The sequence below is a fragment of the Stegodyphus dumicola genome, chromosome 1 (genome assembly GCF_044657685.1).
Source record: "Stegodyphus dumicola isolate Sdum_Otavi_A_Nest chromosome 1, ASM4465768v1".
NCBI classification, from domain to species: domain Eukaryota; kingdom Metazoa; phylum Arthropoda; class Arachnida; order Araneae; family Eresidae; genus Stegodyphus; species Stegodyphus dumicola.
In genome coordinates this window covers 111,377,368-111,394,941 of record NC_140768.1, presented here as the reverse complement: position 1 = coordinate 111,394,941, position 17,574 = coordinate 111,377,368, and the positions used below count along the sequence as shown (strand labels likewise).

Below are 17,574 nucleotides of genomic sequence, written 5' to 3'. Positions count from 1 at the left end.
ATGGATTTACATGGCCACTATTAAATTTTATTCTTAACAATATTTGTTAAAAAGCCCTATTAAAAAAATCAAAATCTAATAAAATTTCACAGTTTAAAATACATGTAATTTATGACATTGATTCTTAAATATTAGGATAATTACAGATTAAAAGCTATAAAACATTTACGTTTTGTAGCTTTTAATGCTGTTACGAAACATTTATGTTTGGTAACAACACTCAACAAAATATTTATACGTCTTTTTAATTTATAGCCTTCGCAAACATTTTGGCTAGTTTATATCAATTTCCTTCTCTTTAAGCATCTTTCTTAACAATTAGAGATTTGTCTCAATATGCAAACTAATGCTCTCTCTAGTTTCTGCATGATTTAACATCTGACTTATCAACCTCTCCACAATGCACCTATGAGGGTTTACTTCATCTGGTAAAAGTTAAGTAGTCCAAAACGTCCGACATACAAATGAAACAAATATCGCAACTACAATATCAGACGAAGGTTTAAATAAGCCTCTTACTTAAAAACTTAGAACATAAAGGCATGTTCTGATGCTAGCAAAATCAATTACAGCTCATGGTGATGTAATTAAACATGAATGGTCAAATTCAAACTAAAAATGTGCACTAGTGGTCAAAGATTATACAACTTAATTTAAATTTAATCTGGCTTAGTAACTCTATCATGTGAAGAAACAGAAATGGGAAATTATAGTAAAGGCTAAAATCCTAAACAATTGGTTAATTTACATAATAATAAATGCACATTTCTTTGAAGAATAATTTTCTTTATAAATTTAGTTTCTTTCTTCAACACATTTCCTCTTCCTTTTAGAATTTTTGCAATTAATTAAGGTATTCCTGTTATTCTAAAAAACACTAAATGCATTTAGAATGTATAGAAAAAGTGGCTAATTTTATTTCTTTAGTAATATGAACATTAAAAAGAAATATGAAATATATATGTTAAAGGCCGGGAGCTGGTGTGGCAAATTTTTTAGAATTTAGTGTCACACTGAACAACAAAATCTAGAAATTGCAAAACTTTTAGAATTTAGAGCAGGTATTGGAAGCAGAATTTAGAAAAGCACTAGGCAGCAGGCTTTAGGATCCACAGAGAATGCATCAGGTAGGAAAATGTCTAGTGCCAGCTGTGTGTATGATGCATTTAGACATATTAGGTGAATCTTTTAAATTAAAAATTTTCAATTTCTTTATTAATAAAAAAAAAATCCCTTTCTATAATGCCTGCCCATGTGGTAAGATTAGAAGCATCTTTGATAATTTCCATGCTTGTGTCTAGTGAAAAATAGAGAAAATAAAGGGAAGATAAACATGTTAAGAAAAAGATTCTAGTATCAGAAGTAAAACATTCAAATATTATGTTTTCAATGTTCTTTCAGACATTCTCCAAAAAGTAAGAAATTCATCTCAATCTTTCTGTAAAATACATCCATTACATGCTGATACCATGGAAATATTTTTCATTCTGTCATATATTTCTCGAATCTTCTATAATTGTGGGTCTATAAATCCTGGCTTCAAATCCTTCTAAACTTTCCAAGCTACAATATCTAAAATCCCAAAGAAAAATTATCCCTACCAATTTGTAACAGCAAAAAGGCAAACACACACACACACACACACACACACACACACAAAAAAAAAAAAAAAAAAAAAAAAAATGGAGGGGAAAAAATGTAAAATTAATTTTATAGAGAAAACTGATGTATATTCTGAGAATTTCGAATATTCTGAGATAATTACATGGGAAAAAATCATACTATGAAAAAAATAAAAAGAAGACATTTTTAACTATATACATAGCTAATGTTGCTTTTGCTAACACCTATTTCGTCAATTGTGCTTTATAGCATTATACCTTGTTCATTTTTCAGATTCAAAATATTGTATAATAAGTTGCCAAAATGAAACTTTATAATATGACAGGGAAAAATAAAAATGTTTTATGTGCATAAATTACGGTTTCATATATTTAATTGTATATTTCTGCATGAAATCTTACCAGATTTAAATTGATGATCTATGATCCGGAAAAACCCCTAATCCGGAATCGTCGAAGTCCCGACGAGTCCGGATTACGGACTTTGTACTGTATTACCATTATTTTAATGAAATTTATCAATGTTACAATGTTATAGTAGAAAAATTCCCAGATCTTGGAATTAGAAATTTACTACAGAAACTGATCTTAAAAACCACTCAAATGTTGATAAGTCGCCAAATTTAGAATCCTTTAGTAAAAGAATTCAGATCCCCAAAAGCGAAAAGTTGATTAAGAGCTCTTTATTAGAAAAAATTAATTTTGAAATGCTTATGTTTCACTTCTTGCTTAGAAACTCGAATATCCCATCATTTATATTAGAAACAAATTATTACCCATTCAAAAGATAACCATATATGCCATTGAATTGCGAAAAAATATTCCTCCAAAATGCTAATTCCCACTACATATGCCAGTCGTAATAATAGACAGAAATTTCAGATGATTAAAATTAAGGACCTTCTGCTGATTTTGGCCAAAAATCAATTCCAAAAAAACTAAGGACTTTTAAGGACTGTACGAACCTTGTACTTACATTCCTTTATAATAAATTTTCTAAATGAGAAAGCATAGGCATTAAAAATGTACTCTAATATTTCATGATCTTTAGATGATTTGAAAATACTTTCAAAACCAAAAATAAGGTAATATTTAATCTAAAGATAAGAACATTTGATTAAGGTCATTATTATCTATTTTCAGAACCAGTCCTGTTAACCCTCTTGCTGCATATCCCACGATTTCCATGAGCAACGTGGAAGTAGCAAAATTTGAGCAACTGCCGATTTCTGTGTGGATGCATTTTTTCCATCTATTTAAATGCGCAACCCGCTCTTTTTCTGTTTATGGTTTCATTTCAACTTTTCTGTAATGTTTAAATGTTTATTCAGATCTGGGTTAACAGATGATGTTAGTTGTCCATATTTTTTGCGAAATATACAAGCATGTTTTGCACCATTTTGTGAGCTCTTTCAAAGCTCAAAGATGTTTATAGTTCAACTCTCAATCCCATGACACTAACTACTCAACATTTGCTAGCTATATACTTCCCAGTGCCATCAAGAAAAAGCTTCGTAAACAGTGTGCTGTTGGTTGCTAAAACAAAAAAATGAGCTGGCAGAGAAATGCAAATTTGGTGCAAAGATTGCAAGATAGGACATTTGCCTCAAGCCTTGTTTGAAACTTTACCATACTAAACTTCATTTCTAATAAATGTTTTGTAAGTATTTTGCATATTTTCATTAGTACATACATTTTACTTTTATATTTCATAAAATAAATCATAATTTAACCAAGATTAATTTTCAGAATTTTGCTTTTATATGATTATTCTTCAATTTCAATTTTCCAACAACTTTTAATTATGATCTAATTAATTAGATCTATATTGGGAAAAAAACCATCTTTTTTTACAATTTTTTTTTATATATTTTAACTCTCTCTCTATATATATATCTTTAAACTCTAATATATATATTTAATGCTATATACATTTTAACTCTAAAATATATGTAGATTTGAAATATGTAATAAAAAACTATGCACATTTTGAACCTATTTTGATTTAAAAAAAAAAAAAAAAAAGAGAAATTACACAGTGAGAGGGTTAAAATATACATCCATAAGTAGCAATCAATTAGTAATCGTGTTAGTGGAATTAGTTTCAATACTGTTGGCTTTGAATTCATATTCCAGATGACAATCTTCTTTATACAGGAATGGCAAGATTAAATTAAATTATGTCTGTTTCGGTTATTATGTTTACCTTAACCATCTTTTTTGTATGTGTGTTATCATGTTCACAAAGTACTGTTACAAAAGTTTAAATAAAGAATATTATGTGATCCAGGAACAGATTAATCAATTTTACATTAATTCATTTGGGAAAGACTGTTTCACTTTACGAATGGCCTTCAGAAATGAATTAGATTTGTAATGTGAGATTACAGTCATATGCTTTTAATACAGAAGAATGTAAAGAAACAGGGAGACTTTTACTAAATCCTACTTTAAAAATATGTTACCTGGATTGATCTTCATTGTGTATCCGCTTTAGTTCTCGAATATGAAGATTTCGTTCCCTTTCTAATTTTTCTAATTCTAATTGTAAATCGGTGTCTTCTTTTTTCAAGGAGACTTGTCTTAATTTAAAAATTTCTTCTTGTTCATAGTACTCAGACCAGCTGAGACTGCTAAAAATAGATAAAGAAAAGAAATTAGAACCTATATAAACTTCTACAAACACAAACTATTTTCAAAAAATCTTAATAAATACATCAGACATAAGCCTAATTTTAGTTTATATGATGCAGTTTTTCTAAAAATTTTCTAATGCATTTTTTTGAAAGAAAAAGGCATTTCTCTTCTTAAGTACCTGTCATTTGACAGGGTATGTTTCTTCTGAATAAGAAGGACTGCCATGTTCTGAAGCAGGTTCAAAATAATAGTTTTTGATTAGCTTTTTAAAGTGGGCTAAAGAGACTAATTTTTTATGTACTGGAGCCATTTAGTCAACTATTCAGTCAGCAGGAAACAGAAAATCAATTTGAAAGGGTCTAACATTTCTTGCTCCACATTAATTGCAAATTTTAAATCTCCATAGTAAACTAAATTTCTTTGAGACTCATTTGATATAGCAAATGTGTGGAACATATATGATCTAGCCACCCAAGAAAAAGGACTTTTTTTGGCGCGCGGGGGGTGGGGCTCAAACTGAGACAGTTTTGAGAAAATACACACAAGAAACATGAAAACTTACTAGGATAAGTACCCATGACTGAAAAATTTTTAAAAAGAAACTGTTACCCCCCCCAAAAAAAAGAGTTAAAGGAAACTTTTAATAACTCAAGTGAACATACCTTATTAAGAAATTATTGATATTTATCATTAGTGAACTCTAACTTTTATTAGTGAACTTTTTCTTTCTAGAACTTTCTTTAAAATTCTTAAAAGTAAAGTTCATATTTCACGTTGCCATTACAATCACAAACTTTTCTTCAAAAACAGATTATCCTTTCTTTAATTCAAAAGTAAACACACGGTTTCTTTTTTGGAATTTTAGAAATTAAATAAATTTAATGTACAATACAAAATAATCATAAATGATGGCTCTCAATTTGAACTCAGATACAAAACAATGACTTAACCACTGTAAGCTCCAGTTTACCAACACAACTGAAACAAACTATCTAAAAAATGAAATAAAAATATATGAATCTCATAGCTTACATGCTATTATTAAATGTTCTGAGAAAAAATGCCTGGATGAAAGACTAAAACGCCTAAATTCATTAGACTATATGCTATTATTTTGTAAGAAAACATCTAAACAACATTATGAGTATTTAGCTCTAGATGGAAGATATTCAAATTGACAACAAAGACAGTGTAACAAAGAGGATTGTTTAATTCCTATTTTGAATGAGGTTTACTATTTACACTTACTGCATATATGGCACTTTTAAAATTTTACCAAATAACTGGGATAAAATAAAAACTGCAGGGACCACATCATCAAACCAAGACAGTCTCCCGATCATAGCACAACGTCTGGTAAGGCTATTGTGAAATGTCTTCATGCTTTTCCAGGGTTCGTAGCCACATTTTAGTTAAAAAAATAAGCACCTATAAGCACTTTTCAAGCACATTTTAAGGAAAAAATAAGCACCTGTCTAATTACATTATACACAACTGCATAGCCTTAAAAGAAAAATTAGACTTGTAATTTAAAATATGAGCAATGCAATATTTATTAAGAGAATGAGCACCTCAACTATGGAAAACAATTAACTTTTTTTTTTTTAATTTTAAATGACAGTTCAATTTACAGAATTAGTTTACAATGAGACAAAAAAAGAAAAAAAAAAAAAAAAAAAAAAATGCAGAACTAAACTATATTACAAGATTTAATGATGAAATTTCAGTTCAAAATATAGAAAATAAATAATAATAAGCCATATTAATTGTATTCGTTTGCCACCTAATAATAAATACAATTTATTTTTCCATCAAATATAATCATAACGATCAAATATAAAGGCTTATAAACACTTGTAAGGACCGCTACGAACCCTGTTTTGTATTCAAAACTAGTGATAAGCATGTTGAAAAACTCACAGATATTAAACATTAGACTTAAATAATGGAAGCCTATTATAAAGAAAATATAATTAAACATAAGTATTCCAAGCAACAAAACTATCTATTTTAAACATTAAGACATTTTTTTTAATTAGTGGTTATTAAAAAACATTCCAAGTTTAAGCTTTTGCAGTTAATATATATGAAAATACTTACAATAATAATTTCTACTCAAAAAGCAGGGTAAAATATCATAAAGACTTTTAAAAAGTAAACGTGAAAATAAAAGCAAATGAATTTCAAATACAGTAAGACCCCGCTTAACATATCCGAAACAGTGTAGTTGTGTTTCTTGCTTGGTGGACGAATTTTTATCATTTGAAACATTTGTTGACATTATTGTAAGTTTAAATTTGTACAATACTATAACGATTAATACAGTGACAAATATTATGATCTTTAGTTTTTATCATGGGTGATAATAAAAAACAAGAAAAGAAAGCAACCAGAAAAAGCATTTCACTGGAAACTCAAATGCAAGTGATTAGAAGATTAGATTCTGGTGAACGTCAATCTCAAATTCGGCAACTGCAACTACGTCAAGCTCTGCAACTAGAATTACCCGTTCTAGAAATAACATTATAGAGGAAATGGAAAAACGACTGTCTATATGGATTGACGACGAAATTGAACGCAATATGCCATTAAGCCAATCTTATCATAATGCCTTCTTGAGAAAAAGGCAGAAAATTGGAAACCCAGAATAGACTGAATGATCTGACTGAGAATTTTATTTGTTTTTAAAAGTATATGCGTTTATATTGTTTTTATTTTTGTAAGAAATAAATGTTTGATTTTATTTTTATTAAAAAAACATTATTAAATTTAATGCCTAACCATTTTTCATCTGTCTTCCCCTAACCCCATTATTTACATGTTAAGATAGCCTCGCTTAGCGCTGTTTCGCATTACGCTCTACTTCGATGGAACGTATCCCCCGCGTTAAGTGGGGTCTTACTGTAGTTAATAATTAAACTAATTACAAAACAAAAAAATTATTACTCTTTGGGTGGGTCAGGTCGCACAAAATCACCATTTGCTAAGGATGAGTTCACATTTGCTCGACCTTTGGGCTGATTTGCATTTGGTTTCTTCTTGCCTAATAACTTACGCTGTTTTTCTATTTCTTCCCTTTCTAAAGCTATTTGTTCCTGTTTCCTAAAACAAAAATCCTACTAATCAGAATACATACACACATACATATAATTATGTTCATTAAATAGCTTATAGCTGCATATATATGTAGATATTATCTGTATACACTATACACAGCATATCTGTACTGATATGCATAAATATACTGACACATATTCTGATATACATACAATAATATTATAGTCACTTCATGCACATTCCAATCAAGAAATAAGTTTTTCAATTTTTTTACACATTTTTAAGCAAGGAATTATTATAAAAGGTCACAAATTATAATGCAAAATTTAATAATAGCAATAATAATACACATAAAACCATGATGCATAATGAGGGAAAAAATCTAATCATACAAAATATATACGCTACATCATGTAAAATGTAATTAGCACATTAACATGGAAGAATAATCTAAACAATTTTATCACAAAATAGTGCACAGAAGCAAATATGTAAATAATTTCACAAATGAATAAACGCTATGATTAAAGCAACAAAATTAAAATCAAATAAACACAAAATTAACTGGAAATTTCTAAACTCAGTTTAGCAATATTGCAAAGGGCCTTTATAGTGGTACATCTTCATTTGCTTTGATAATCAATGCAACAAACTAAGTACACCTAAACTAAACCTTATATAATTAGGAAATTAAACTAAACTTATATAATAGGATTTTATACTACAGTTTTCACAACAGTGCCCAAACATAAAGGTGCCTGTCCATTTTTAAAAGCTACAAATGGATTTTGGTAAGAATATAAGCACCTTTAAAGGATGGTTTGTCTTTCTGAAAAATATCTGACTTGCACAAAGATGCTAGCAGGACACCATTATGAACAGAATCTATACGGAATCAGAAATTTCAGCATATAAGATCTGTAAAATGACTTTTATAAGAGCATTTTTATTTACACTTACAGTCTGTCTATCATAAGAAAAGCTCTCTCCAGTTAGTCTGCAGCTGTCTGTTGCCATAGAAACAAGCCTTGACCCATTTTCCACAGGGATGTCTCGAAGATTTACTTTTCAGTTTGCCATCTTGGCGCATTTAAAGATGAATTGACAACTCTTGGTTCACCCCTATTTGAAATATACTAGCCCTGTTGCTATAGCAACTGCCACATGCCAGACATTGTGGCGGGAGCTCTTCTCACATACAGACAGTAAATTAAAAATCACTCGAATTCCTGTGAAGCAGTTCGCTTAAAAGCTACTATTACCTGAGATGTTGCTCCCAAACATCATAACAGTTCTGGAACTTTGAAATTGAAGTGGCCATAAGCCGAAGTCTCGGCCCCTTTTATTTTTTGTGGTTCAAAAATAGTGTCCTTTCAAATGGGTTTTTAGTCTGGGAACCATGGACAGAAGTCAAGCAAATGGTGGGGCTGAAGTACAAAAGGGATTCATTTCTCAGCTGAAAACTGTTATCAAAAAGTCCCATGCGACTGTTGTAATGAAGCATCCAAGTCTCTATGATGTTGGGCTTAGCACATATTAATTTAGTTTTGATGTAATTAATATTACAGTTAGTCAATAGTCTGACTGGATAACTTCTCAAACTTTGCCTGCAATATCAATTCTTTTGGTGGAAGATATTCTGTAGTAAGGGTCATCCTAAATTGATCCTTGGTCATTCGAAAAGCTTTAAACCACCTGAAAACTTATACTCTGGTTTCATACACCTGTTGAAATTTTAAAAAAGTTATGGTGACATTGCACATCAATCTGAAACAAAACCTGATAGAGTATTATTGTTCAAAACTCAGATCGCTCATTTCTGTGAAGTACAGTAAAACTCTTTTTGCAAAAAATGCAATAACATAATACATGTGAACATTGCAAAGTTTCCACTGTTGACCTTGGTGCCCAATAAACGGTCCCTACCGCAAAGAATGTGAAAGTCTCGTCTCATTTTTAAATGACTGCAACATCTTTATTGCTAAATGGTTTAACTAAAACTAAAATAGCTATATATTCAGAAGGCAAACAACAAAAATCAGCGTTATATTTACAAAATTTTCACAGGACTAGTTTCGATGGTTTTACCGATCCACCATCTTCAGCTGCAAAACCGCAAATGAACAAGATAGGAAATAATGATTAGATAAGATAAGAAAGCCTGGACAAGAATAAGCAAGTGGCGCCATCTGTTGGCGAAACCAGAACTAAAACATAATTTCTCTAAAAGCCGAAGGCAAATTTGGATTGGAATTAGGATCGTTAACTAGAACAGAAAGATTTTTATGAATGTGAAATGCCTCTAGAAAATCCAGTTCTCCAATCGAAGATGTTTTTTGAATAATTTTAGCAGCAGAAAAATTGAAAGTGTGATTTTCGGACCAACAATGTTGAGCAACAGAAGACTTCTGTGTTTCCTTTTTTCTAACATATGCTTCATGTTCTTTGACACGAAATTTTAAGGCTCTCTTAGTTTGGCCAATGTAAATTAAACCGCACTGGCAAGGAATCCTATAAATACCCCAGGAATTCATATCCGGAATGGGGTCCTTGAGTACAGAAGTTGGAATTTTATTGATGGGAGAGTAAACAACCCGAAAGTTAAATTTCTGCAAAATATGTGCAACTTTATAGCTAATTGATGGAAAGAAGGGAATGACAACAGAATTTTTATAATCTCCTAAAATAAGAGTGTGGCTTTTGGTGTGTTGAGATGAGAATTTTTTAACTGCTTGATTAATAATGTTGGGTGAAAAGCCCCTGTCAATAGCTATTGCTTTTAAATAATTTAGTTCTTCATCAAGGGCTAGTTTGGAGGAGCAAACTTGAAGAGCACGGAAAACATAGGAATAAAATGAAGCTAACTTTTGTTTAGTTGGATGACAAGATTTAAAGTGTGGTGGAAGGCAAACCGATGAAGGTTTACGTAAACTGTAGTACTGAAGTTGGATGTGTTACGTGTGACCAGAATGTCGAGAAACGGAAGAGAATTGCAAGTCTCAAGTTCAAAAGTGAACTGAATAGCAGGATCAATAGAATTCATTGTTGAAAGAACTTTATTTAAATCATCTTTATTACCTTCAAACAGGGTAAAAGTATCGTCTACGTAGCGGAACCATGCCGGGAAGTTTAAAGTTTCAAACAATTTTGATTCATAATAATGCATGTAGATATCAGCCAGGATGGGACTGAGGGGGCTTCCCATGGCTAATCCCTCAGTTTGCTTATAATATTTATTTTTGAAAACAAAATTTGCAGAAAGATTTTGCAGAATGATTATTCGTTCGGCGTGTTATTGTGTCTTAGCTATATATATTTACTAAACAACTTGCATAACTTTTAAACTTCACATCAGAAGGTATACTCTTCACACTCAGTTTGAATAATGCAACTAAATCATCGATGCAATTGCAGAATTTAGAATGACAGAGAAGCCTCTTATTTTGTTAATACCTTTGATTATTTCCAAGGCTAATGAACTGGTTGATATAATGCTAAGAATAGCTTCTTTTTTTTTTTTTTTTTAATGAGTCATTCCTGTAGACACAGGCCAAGGAGAGGGCATCCTGAAGAGCAGTAAATAATTAAAATGGAAGAACGGAAACAAAAATTTTCAATGTATTCAAAAACGTTCTCCACCCATTTCTGTAGTTCACAATAACATACTCTGTTTAAGGAAATGTGTCAAAAACGCTAGACTTACTGCTAAATTTAAAAGCTGTAACACACATAACCTCAAGAAATGTATGCTAACAAACTTATCTGAACAAAAGCAGTTAACACAAGGAAGTTATAATTATTTAAAACTGAATGTGACTTAACAAATACCCTGAGAGTGAATCTCATAGATTTCATCATTAAATTTGAGAACATGGAAATTTAACAAACTAATTTTCCTGAATACAAATCATGCTACAACATAGAGTAAAAAAATTCAAATGTGATTAAAAAAAGTTTGTGTAATATGTTTGACTATGGTGACTGTTCTCTGCTTTTGGAACAACTAATGGAGTCAAACACTTTAATTTTATTTAATGTATATATTTTGACAACACTTGAGGATAATGTATTGCAAAGCACTTGTAAAATATAGAATATTTAAAAATGATTACTTTATAAAATTTGTTAGAGTATGAGAAATAGTTTATAACTACAAAAAAGCATCTTTTTTAATACAGTAAAATTAATCTGCCAATCAAAATATTTATATCATTATTTCAATGAATATTTTATTATTTACAATATAAAAATTACATAAAAATAACTAATTTTAGATAATAAATTCACAAAAAAAATTAATTTTAATTAAATTTTGTAATTTACTATTTTTTTTTTTTTTTTTTTACTTTATTAGTTCTGTGAAAGCAAATCCATCAACCCAATTTTCAGCAAATGAAGCTCCTTGCCTCTGTGTGATAAACTGGCCTAACCTAAGCCTGTTCTGCATACATTTTTGACGGGATGCCTTCTTTTCCATCAGTGACTGAAAGAAATATAAATATTTTAACCAACAGTTGAAAATATTATTATACAAAACAGTTCAGATGTTTAACATCTTTTTAGAAAAGCATACTGTAGAAGAAATAGTTTATAAAGAAAATACTGCATTTACATACATGAAAAGAAATTTTCCAAGATTTTGCAGAATGATACAAGTTTTCTCACTTTGAAAATAGCCTTGTATTCAAAACAAAAAATAGATTTGACATTTCAAATTTCAATAGTTTTTGGAGAAGGACTATGGGTATAAATTTAATCAGTTATAATATTCTGTTACATAAATATTACCAGGATTTAAATTTGAGCGATGAATCTCCCTCCCTCCAAAGTTGCCACTCAAACAGGAGAATGAAATTCCCTGACTTTTCCAGGTGTATTCTAAGAAAATTCCAGTCTACCCATGTAGTGCACATTGGCTGTGCTGAGAGGTAAATTAATTACGGTACTACTCGAAAACATAAAAATTTGCCAATTACATATGACTTATATATAAAGACAAAGTAAGAAATTTAGAACTAATTTTTCACAAAGACCAAAATTTGTAATTCCTATTTAATAAATTTCAAATAATCCTACAAATGCAAAAAAGAATTTTAAAAATATTAAAACCAAAACTTTTCAAACAAGCAATACCCCAATTAAAAAAATAGAAGAATTTTAAAGAGTGAACATAATAGAAGAGGAATTCAATCAACTTCAACGCCACTTTGTCAGGAGGAGGAACATTGAAATCAACAGAAATCTCTCGTCCACAAAAAAATCCTTGCTTTTCTGTATCCAGAATTAACTGATGAACCATTTTTATGTATTTTAATTATGATAGTTCACCCGAAAATTCTAGCCCCCCCCCCAAAGCAAAGGAAAAAACAAAGTAAACTCTAATTAGAATCTTGTACTTAAAGAGAATTCTAGTTAAAGAATGAAAATGTAAGTGAATTAATAAAATACTTCAGTGAAAATTTGAATCAAAATATTACCTTTACACAAAGAGCATATCCAAAGAATTTAAAGCATAAGTTAAATGATAAAACTTTAGTGAACATTTAATGATGTGATAAAAATAACTTTATGATAAAACTTTAGTGAAAATGCTGATTTGAATTTTTTGCTGAAGTATTTTATTATTTCACTTTTTCTTTAAATTTCTTTAACATTTTGAATTGGAATATTGCTTATTTGAAAAGTTTTGGTTTTAACATTTTTTTAATTCTTTTTTGCATTTATAAGGTTATTTGAAATTTATAAATTTCAATTTTTGATCTTTGTGAAAAATTAGCTCTAAATTTTTTACTTTATGTCTTTATAGATAATTTTTCAGCAGCTTAAGGCATGTTTTGTTTCTAAATAATTGTAATTATATATATATAATCCACAAAGCATTACTACTATAAGTATAAATGGAGTTGTTTTCTCCAAAGGAGACTCATTAGAATCTGCCCAATCTGGATTAAAAACTGTCTTTTTTTGCAGACATTTTGCAGCTAAATGAAAGAAATCTATTTAGTGAAATTTTAAAATAAATCCAGGTTATTTATATTTATTTAGCAGCATAGAAAAGCAAAAAGTATGTGCATTAATTTTTTGATAGTATGTCATCATACTGCTAAAATTAGTTTCAGGATTATGCCAGAGAAAATTGCCTGAAATTTGAAATTTTTATTGGCTAATAACAACTAAATTTAGAAAGAAGAAGCAACATTAAATGATACGAATAACATTTAATAAAGTTAATTATTTAAAAACAATTACAATAATCAATGAAATTTTGGCAAATATAGTTACATAAATGGTTAGCCTAGATGATTGATTATTATTATTATTATTATTATTTTTTTTATTTTACCATAAAATGACAAACAAGGCATTTATTAAAAAAGGAAAAAAAAAGGTTTAAAAGATTTTGCAGTAAAATCCTAGTATACGCAACAACCTTGGCACGATCTTGAAAATTGTTGCCAACCATCATAATGTCACCAAATCCCGTGTGTACCCTACATGGATGTTAGAATAGAGTAGTACAAGGAGGCTATTTTAACCTCCATAGTACCCAATACCAGGAGTAAACCGATTTTGTTTTATGCGAGAATGGGAAGATATTTTCTTTAGTTCAACATGCACTGCACATACGAGTCTCTAGATTCTTAAGGTTACTCGAAACTAAAGTTGCTGGAAACTTGCTTTTCCTTTTCAAAAGACAATCTGATTCGAGCTGCGAAAACTGGCTCTATGCCAGCTGCCCGAATGACGCTCACGCGATATGCAATTCCACAAGAAAGTGATCGCTTCAAACGTTGCCGCAAAGTGCATTTGGAGGCGGGGATCGGTGTATGAAATTCCCTGACCTTTCCAGATTTTGACTAAAATTCCCTGACTATTTTGGTCAATTTTCGAATTCCCTGACTTTTCCGGTTTTACATGTAGCGTAGGAACTCTGTTTCTCTTTCTAAGAGTAATGTTTAATAATCGTACTTTTGACACCCACTACATACATATCAAAAACATTTCAAAGGATACAAAAAACTTGATGAAACAATGTCAAAATATAGGAATATAGAATATATAGGCAGATTTTATGAAATTCTTCTGCCGTTTCCAGTATCTTTTGTATTTTTTATTTTTAACTGTAGTTCTCCCCTAATACATCCTTCATTTGCAATTTTTACAAATGTTATCATTGAGAAAAGTTATATACAAGCTTGACTGAAAATTTATGCACATATTCTTTATTTATACCTTAATTTGTAGGTTAAATTGAGACAGTTATTATGACTTTTTTCTGTTTATATATTCCATGAACAAATCTAATTTTTAAAATCTTCACACAGTATCTTTTGAAGTACTGACAATCAATAAGCAAATTTTAAAAAGGAACTTATATCTAGTTTTACATCAACTTCTGTTCCAGAACATAACTTTCTAATACTTATGGCTGATAAAATATAAAGATGCCTATCCTAAGTTCATTAGTCAATCTGCTGACAGAAAATTGCACATCAAGTATAATTACGTTCACATACAAAATGTTTAGCACACTTATGGCTTTAATCTTAAGAAACTAAAATTATTTCAAGCATCCCCTCCCCAAAATTTCCCATTATACAGTGCGTTTCAAAAAGAATATAAGTATTTTGAATGCATATATTTATTAAACTGTACGACATACGAATATAAAACTTTACACACATATGTACGAACCTCTCAAATTCAGATTACAGATGTTCAATATGCCTCCATCAGCGACACGAACAATATCACGTCGATACTCAAATTACTTCGATATTCAGGCAAGCATGTCCGTTGTCACTGGTGGCAGTACGGATCCGGTTCTTCACCTCTTCCAGGTTCTGTGGGAGTGGTGGGACATAAACTTTAATGAAACCGCACAGGAAAAAGTCACAGGATGTCAAATCCGGTGACCGTGGAGGCCAGTTATGCTAAATTGCCGGCTCCTCGAAGACCAATTTAACGGTTCAGTAGAGTTTCATTCAGATATTCACGCACATGGCGACACCACGGACGGGGCTGCCCCGTCTCATTGAAAAATGAAGTTGTCTTCGTGCAGCTTTGGGAACAACCAGTTTTGTAACATTGCAAGATACTGCTGACCGTTAACAGTGTTTCCATCAAAGAAGAATGGCGTAAACAAAGATCGGGATATCACACAAAACACATTGATTTTGGGCGAATCTCATACATGTTCAATGGCTGCATGTGGGTTTTGTAGGCCCCAAATTCGAACATTGTGTTTGCTTGCACGACTAACATGAAAAGACGCTTCATCACTAAACACAATGTGTTGTGCGAAAGTGTTATCATTATCAATAGCATCAATAATCTTGTTACAAAATGACAGACATTTGCGTTTGTCATCAGGACGCAGAGCCAGTAACAAATGTAACTTGTACAGCTTCATAACCAAACAATGTCTCAAAACATGTCATATTACAGTTGTAGGTAGTTGTAACTCCTGAATGGCATGACGAGTTGATTTTGTAGGACTACGTTGGAAAGCAGTCTGAATTTGTGCAACATTTTCATCAGGAACATGAGGGCGGCCAGGACTCTTTCCTTTACATACATAGCCTGTATTCACAAACTTTCAATACCAACTGCAAATGTTCCACCCATTCAAAAGATCACTCTGGCACGTAAACTTGAAACGTCTTTACACCGTAATCAACGAATTGGACTTTGCAAACTCGAGAATATAAAGTGATTTCTTCAGTGGAGTAGCCATTTTAAACATGTGACGGTTACCATGCAAAACAGAAGACAACTGACATCTAGTGGCTATTAATATAAACTAGACTATGTATTCGTTTTGCCAATAGTTGAGCCGAGGCGCAGTGATCAATAGTTTTGGACAAAATAACACTTTGTAATACGTATATTCTTTTTGAAACATGCTGTATATTGCATTAATTTTTTAGAAAGTTAATTCAATATATAATAACATGGAAAAGAAAGGAAAAATTATCACCTTTTCTATAAGTAACTGTTTAGTAACATCATGACATCTTTGTAGCTGTTCTTTTGTTTTCTCATTTAACTTCTGTTGGGTTGTAAGCTGCCTTTTTAATTCTTCATTTGCCTGTAACAAGAAAATGAGCTCAAAATACAAAAATGATTTCTTTCACAACCTAACACAATTGCACATTAAAATGAAGAGTTTAACGCATTTGCATTCATAAGAATCCGATATTTCAAAACCTAACTTTTTTTTCAATAAATTACTTAAAATTATTAATAAATAAACAAAAAAGATTGTTACTGACAGATAAATATGACCTTTTTTTACAATTATTAAATATTACATGAATATGTATAATAATGCATTAAATACTAAATACCATATATTTTAATTACCTACATAACTGCCATTAAAATTATAACAAGAATAACACAAATTTTTCTAACAGATTTGCTACATCAAAATTAGAAAAGCTCTGTTATTTTATATCTGATCTTTAACTTACTGCAAATGCCATGAACTTTAACAAAATTTGGTAATTCAATTATCATATACCGAGGTAACTTCAGATATCTCATAACTTTTCCCAATTAAGTTAAGATTACAATTGAAACATGCCATCTGAGCCCAAAGAAATTTCTCATGATTACACTTGACTTATAAGGCAACTACTATTACATAGGTAAAGATTAATATTTCATTCAAATGACAAACATTATTAAAATAAAATAACTAACAGAATATATATATATATATATATATATATATATATAGATGTGGCCAAATTATTAGACTCAAAGAAGATACTTTCAAAATTATCTGATTTAGTTTACTAACTTCAAAAATGCATATTTACTGATAATTTTTCAGTTCTTGAAACTTTTGCTTTTCTGAACATACCCATATTTTTTACATTTTTACATCATAGTGCCATATCTGGATGAATTCCACTATGTTAGTTATTTCTTTGTTTTCTTCTTTTGCTTGCACTTTCTCAGTATAATGAACATTAAATACTTTAGAGTTCATTTCTAGTATACTTCTTGTCCAAAGCGACATTTTTGCATTATTGTTGGTTCAAAAATCAAACAGGGGTTATATTATACATGAAAATACTATATTTTACAGACTAAGCCATTGCTATATTTAGTTTCCCAGTTAGTTCCAGTTTAAAATACATAAGTTCTTCCAAATCTTCAGCATTCATTATGCTCAAGATTATTACTCATACTGAATGCTTTACGGTTTATACACTCTACATTAAAAACACATTTGTTCACCTATGCA

General features: G+C 30.3%; 1 protein-coding gene across 13 annotated transcripts in view; it reads right to left on the bottom strand.

The window, feature by feature from the left end:
* LOC118191118 (serine/threonine-protein kinase tousled-like 2) overlaps window positions 1-17,574 on the bottom strand; it is a 558,371-nt gene that overhangs the window by 34,927 nt on the left and 505,870 nt on the right. For all 13 annotated transcript variants that reach the window (XM_085819358.1, XM_085819342.1, XM_085819346.1 and 10 more), the window contains 4 exons: window positions 16,297-16,407; window positions 11,663-11,799; window positions 7,206-7,361; window positions 4,088-4,255 (listed from right to left, as the gene is read on the bottom strand). In XM_085819358.1, coding sequence (XP_085675484.1) covers window positions 4,088-4,255; window positions 7,206-7,361; window positions 11,663-11,799; window positions 16,297-16,407 — 572 coding nt within the window. The remainder of the gene's footprint in view (window positions 1-4,087; window positions 4,256-7,205; window positions 7,362-11,662; window positions 11,800-16,296; window positions 16,408-17,574) is intronic.